At 40.4% G+C, this 6,268-nt stretch overlaps 1 protein-coding gene across 1 annotated transcript; it reads right to left on the bottom strand.

Moving 5' to 3' along the window:
* Positions 1-1,055: 1,055 nt before the first annotated feature.
* Positions 1,056-6,051, bottom strand: rsad2 (radical S-adenosyl methionine domain containing 2). Its single transcript, XM_061240057.1, has 6 exons — positions 5,619-6,051; positions 5,288-5,449; positions 4,779-5,008; positions 4,057-4,206; positions 2,974-3,006; positions 1,056-2,853 (listed from the first exon to the last, which is right to left on the bottom strand). Exons 1-6 carry the CDS (start codon positions 5,929-5,931, stop codon positions 2,689-2,691), a joined length of 1,053 nt encoding a protein of 350 aa, XP_061096041.1. The 5' UTR covers positions 5,932-6,051; the 3' UTR covers positions 1,056-2,688.
* Positions 6,052-6,268: the final 217 nt, after the last annotated feature.

Genomic DNA, 6,268 nt, shown 5'->3' with positions numbered 1-6,268 from the left:
GCGGGTCCCTGCTTACTTTCAAATTCTGGGCAACATTGTTGCAAGTGATTGATGTGCATCGGCTAGCATCTAACAATTTTTCCATTTTGACTTGAATGGCTGCTTCACCGTGGAGTGCTTCTACCCCTACATGAGCTGGTACCCATAACAAACCTAGGTTGACCATAGAGCTCCACAACATGTCCTTAAAGCTTAAAGCAACAATTACATAATCAAAGGCTGACCTGATCAGAGTGAGGTATATGGTTTTTAACGCAATTCTGTCCGTTCCCCATTCAATACCAGTTAGACACCTTATGACATTTAGTACTTTCTTACATCTGGGTTCCATTTTATCAAAATGACATTTCCATGTTTATAAGCTATCAAACCAAAATGTAAATACTTTTGTAAAACCCCACGCTAACCCAACGACGGAATTTAGCGAGGGCTGAAGGTATCAGCATGCTCGTCCTTCTGGTGTTGCTGAAAGAATACTAGTAGGGTTAAAAATTAGTGGCCCCTATGCGGAGAGTCTAGATCAGCCAATAAATAAACCATGATACAAAGACAGTAGTACCACTCTGCCTTCCGCTCTTTACTGGTCCGGGCTGACCCAGAATCTCCACAATAGGGCCAATAGATTCACCTTCGTTTATCTGACTCCATTTTAGAATAATAATTTAGATTAGTTATAAAGATAATTTTGACTTGATTGCTAGAGGAATCCTGTACTGAGATTTACTCTCCGAACAATCCTCTGCTGGTACCGCTGCATGTCACATTGCGCATAATGTGCACGTCTCACAAACTGACTAGCTATCTGTAGTCATCAGAGGTCGCAGGAATAGCTACTCTTGGGTATATCTGTTTACAGCAGACCAACCTAGCTACGGCTGTGCTCGACATGAATGAACTACCATGCGGAGGCGAGGGATTTACCAACATAGGTCTACGGGTGCTATACGCCGTGATACATTAAGTGGAAATAATCATCCTCCCTAGACCAGTTCGAGGGGGTAAACCACACATTCCCTGTATAACTTTGAGTGTCAGTAAGCGAAACCAAACAGATCAAGTTTTAACAATTTATTTTACCAGGCAGGTTACATACACGTAATTACATACTAGTTCCAAATCAAAAACATCACAACGGAAACCAAATTACGGAGTCTTAAAAGTCATACCTGGTAATAAAAGCGACATACGGGAGTCTGGCTACAGACACCCTGTACGTAGAAATTACGTGCACTGTGTGCACGGGAGGCTGATTGCATTCTCCCAGATTGCTTAGTTTGCTGTCCTTAAATCCAAAATCTGGCCTTTGATGTTAACCCTAAAAATAGGTCACCCATCTGTAATTTGGAGCCACGCCTCCCCAGGAAGCGCAGGGGGGTTGAGGCACATGGCTTTCACTGGGGCAGAGCTCCACACAGCTTCTCCTGGTTGGTTATGATGTACAGGGTTTGCTGTTGCAGAAATAAAACCATTGCACCAGTCGCACTGAAACAATCAGAATAATACCAAACATGAATATTATCTAAACTGACTTTGTCATGAAACATCCAATGCTGTACACATCATTTAGTGACTGAGTAAAGAGGGAGAGAGCAATAAAGGGGGGTTCGAAGGGAATAATGGGCCCAACAGGCCGTGCCCTCTGAAACCTTCCCGTGCCGTAAAGGATGTTGCCCCGTTGTAACGAGTCTTCCCCCACAGGCTCCTGCCCGTATGGGTGCGGAGATAGTGGGGGTTAATGGTGCATGCTCCTGAGTTAAATTACTTTACAGCCACATATTCCACAATACCAGAGGAAGCCAGCAAGCTGACCAGCCCTGAGTGATAATGCCAGATTTCCAGCCTTACACTTTCACTCTAATACTTATACTCATATAATTTCAAACAGAGATTGGTAAAGAAAACTGTTTGGGATTTTTCCACTGAGAACTTAAAGCCCCACACCATGACCACTCTTGCACTCTTTAAAAGCTTTACATACTACATACTTAATATCCCTCCTTCTTTCCCAGAAAGCTTGATCATCTGCAAACAGTGATCTTCCAATGTCTGGACTTATTTTATCATATATATCGTTAATAATTATAGAAAACAATAATGGACTGATGACATGACAGCATATATTGCCCTTCCCAGCCGCTGTTATTTTACTCTTAGACAAAACCCCTTTTAAGTGCATATCCACTGAATCTGTATCCTCAATCTAGAAAACATCATACACTTCCACTGTGTTTCAGCTTCTGTCACTTTGTTTTAGTAATACTTAAGAGTAATTCTGAGTCTTGGAAAACAAACAAATTCCATTTGTGTCTTTTCTTTGTAAAAAAGAATTTTAATCTTTAATAATCATAGAATAGATTCTTTAGTAAAATACATGTTGAATATCTTATTTAGTCACCTTTTGAGTAAAATAAAAAAATAAAATAAAACAACTAAATATTTTAGCAACTAAATATTCATGTTCATTCCTGTGCATGTATATCAATAAGCACTTCACTTCCAATATATACATAATACATAGCTGTCTTCGAAATATTATCTTATGCGGAAACATACAGTTAATGTAAAGTGCTACGAGATATTCTAAGAACAAAGACATGGACATAATAAAAATACAGAACACAAACAGAAGGTGTGAGTTTGCTTTGTCAACAAGGAAACTGAAATTCCACAAAACCTCCCTTTTTAAGACTACCACTCCAGCCTCATGTCAGCCTTGCTCCACACATACTTTCCACCTCTCTTCAGAAACATCTTCTCATCAAAGCCACTGAACTGAATGGCGTTTTCAACCCCTATGTCCAGGATGGAATTTGACGGGTCCTTCCTGCCTTCTCTGCAATCAAGGAACCGCATCTACAGAACAGGATAAGAACCCTCAGCATTCCAATGGATGGAACAGTATCTAAAAATGCAATTCATTATGAAAATGAATCTGAGAAATGCTTCCATCAGGCTTTAAAAGGTGGGACTTACATATTCATCCAGGATAAGATAGGAATCTCTCATCTGAAAAGATGAAAAATATGAGCTTATACTTTTAAGCTTATTATTCTTAAGCAATAACTCACGACAGGCAGTGGTATATAGAAATTTTATCACAGCTAGGGGGCGCTGTTCAGGCTGATGCGCAGCGAAGGATCACACCCCCGTAGTTGTGATAAAATGTATATATACCACGTCATGGAGTGAGTTATTGCTTTTATAAAATGGTTACCAAACATAATAATATTTATATTAGACACAATCCAATGAAAACTGTTTTTCATGAACAATTACATTACAAGTATAATTTATGAGAAAATCATTCCTGCTGCTGGCAGATAGTGTCAGGTGGTTGCTGTGCTACATTAATAAACTCTAATGTTGTTCTGCCAAACTCGGTAGCTAGTTAGCTTGCAAGCTACCGTGAGTGGGTATGCCTTTTTGATGTTTATTCGCATGTTCCCATTGTGCAAGCACTGAAAAACTGTTCAACATTCATGGGATCACGTTGAATAGGTTGACTAATTTTATTATTTGGAGAAGTGCTGCTCTGCTTTCTTCGGTCCACAAGTTTCCAAGTTTCGGTCACCCTAAAGCTCTCGCACTCCTGCCTGCTTATGGACACAAATAGCTGCTGTTTGTGTATGACCTGCTGGACTTTTTCTGGATTCCTGGTTTGTGTTTTTGAATTTCATTTCTGTTTATCGGCCTGTTTGGACTACCTTCTGGTTATTCAATTTCTGCCTGTGACCACAAATACGTTTTGGATTTCCTTTGCTGTGTCTGTTTGCCCCGTTAACTCTTGCCTGGATTATCAACTATGAACTGCCTTGCCTGCAACGTTTGCCAGCTATCGACCTTTGCCTGTTTAACCTGGCCCAGTTTCAGTAAAGACTTTTGTGATTTTGCGACTGGGTCCGTTCTGCAGCCTGACAAAACACAGTCTGGAAACTGTGGCCAGATCTTACAATCACCCTTAGCCACAGTAAAATACAAGTTTGAGCAGAAAAACACAAACACACAACAAAACTATTCCACAATTCTGCCATCTCCCTCTGTCAAATGCACCCTCACCTTTTCATTGGATTCAGGGACTAGGCAGGTAATGTCTCTGTGGCGGTCCAGAAAGTCCTGGAACTGCTGGTCACTGATTACAAATCCCTCAGCCTCCCGGAGAGCATCATCCCCAGCATTCTCCCCCTCGATCACCAGACACTGGAAAACCTGTATGCACAGACAAATATCATTACCCATTCACTTGATCTATTTATCAATTTACCTCAGGAATTTAAGAATACAAAGCACCTACTCTAGTCACCAAGCTGAAACATACAGGCAACTATCAAGTTGTTCCTTTTCTCCTTCCCCCATGATGTGCATATAAATGAGCACCCTTCCAAAAATCATCAGTATTTAATCTCATAATTAGCAACTAACACATATCAATTTTAAGTTATGTAAGTATGAGCCCTTTAGAAAGAAAGGCTGAGCGAGGCCAGTACACCTTAACCAAAGATTTTTAAGTGGTGAAGTAGATTTGGGAATATTTGATCAGTCCAACCAAAGGCTATTCCTGGGGTTTTCTTGTGTCACAGAACTGTTTTCTGTTTACATTTCTGACCATCTTAATACAGCTACAACAAAATAGCCCAGATATTATGCTTTAAAAAATTCTCGTCCTCGTCAGAGGTTAAGTTATAAGGCCCTCCACAGATCCACACACACTTTGTATGTCACTTGGATCAGCATGCAGGTACAGTAGGCTATAGACCGCTGTAGCTTGTGACAAGACGCACCTTCCAGCGCACAGGAGAAAGCTCAAGAATTTGCTCTCGCATATCCTCCTCCAAGTTGAAGGTGTTGATCACAGAGTTGATCTTGAAGGCCACCTTATATTCTTTGCACCAGCTCCGCACCTTGTACAAGTTGTCGACATGACTTTTCCTACCCTGCGTGCGGCCGATCAGCTTGTTCGTGTCCTCGTCAAAACTATCACAGGAAATTGCAAGAATGTCCAAATATTCTCCTGTGAGAGAATGGGGCATACATGTATATTGTTACGATAACCCAATACATAATCTAGAATTAAGGTGACTCGTAAATTCACAAACAAAGGCTATTCTCATTTGAAAAAAAAATGTCCAGTGAAATCGTTTTCGGTGGAAAAACAATGTTGCAATGATCGTATTATCGTATTTTTATTGGACATCGCTAAAGGTTTCAGCATAAAATACATGGTTCTTCAGATATGGCTATCATTTGAATTCTAAAATAATGCATAGGCTACTTCAAAAAGTGACCATACCGTATTTCCGAAACCAACTATCTCGAATCAGACTCCCGTTGCTTACTATACTAACACTTGGGATCTGAAGATCTTCTTTGCAGAACTGCACAAGTTTTCCAACGAAATCACCCCTTTCTTGTAAAAACGGCTCTCCGCCGGAAAAGTTTATTTTTTCCATTCCTGTAAAGAATATGAGATGTATCGACTAATTAGCATACAACCTATATAATGTTGAATTCAAGACTTATCTACACAATAAATGTACATATATTATTTTTTATCATTGGGCTATTCATTACTTTTGATGGGAAAAAAAGTCAACTACTATATCAACTACTGTTCAACCCACCAGATTCCTTCAATAAACGGAGTCCCCTTTTGGCTTCTTCAACCGGCAGGACAAATGAAGTCTTCGCTGTATGGAAACAGAATCCGCACTTGTAGTTGCACTGTCGTGTGAAGTGATAGTTGACGCTGGTCGGAGTCGGAGTTTTCACTGCTTCCGCTGCCTTGTGCGCAACGCAAACGCGACCATGGCCAGCGTTTACTCCCACCCAGCTGAATACCAACTCCAGGGTGCTCAATACGATACTGTGGAGGTTGCTAAAGCAAACCTGCAGCATCATTTTCACATAAACGATTTGGGTTGAAAGCATCATCATCAACCCACCGTTTGGCCTCCCAACGATGTTCTTTCGTTGTCTTCAAATGACTGGTGAATTAATTTCTCCTGGAATAAACCCGGTCACATATCCGGACTGTATTTATACTTGTTTGTATTAAGGCGTGGTTAGAAGATAAGCACACAGTTTCTGTGTACTAGCAAAGAAATCGAAAGTGAGTTGACGTCACATTTCCCGGCTGTTTCATTTGTGTTTTTGTAGGTTATGTTTACCATTGATGTATGTATGAACAGTACTGTGCAAAAGTCTTAGGTACCTGTAAAACATTCTGTACAGATAAGATTATTCCAAAAATAATTCAATGAAAGGTCCTACT

Source organism: Conger conger, chromosome 1 (genome assembly GCF_963514075.1).
Source record: "Conger conger chromosome 1, fConCon1.1, whole genome shotgun sequence".
Classification (NCBI taxonomy): Eukaryota; Metazoa; Chordata; class Actinopteri; order Anguilliformes; family Congridae; genus Conger; species Conger conger.
Note: the sequence above shows the minus strand (reverse complement) of the source record. Positions and strands in the feature narration are given on the sequence as shown.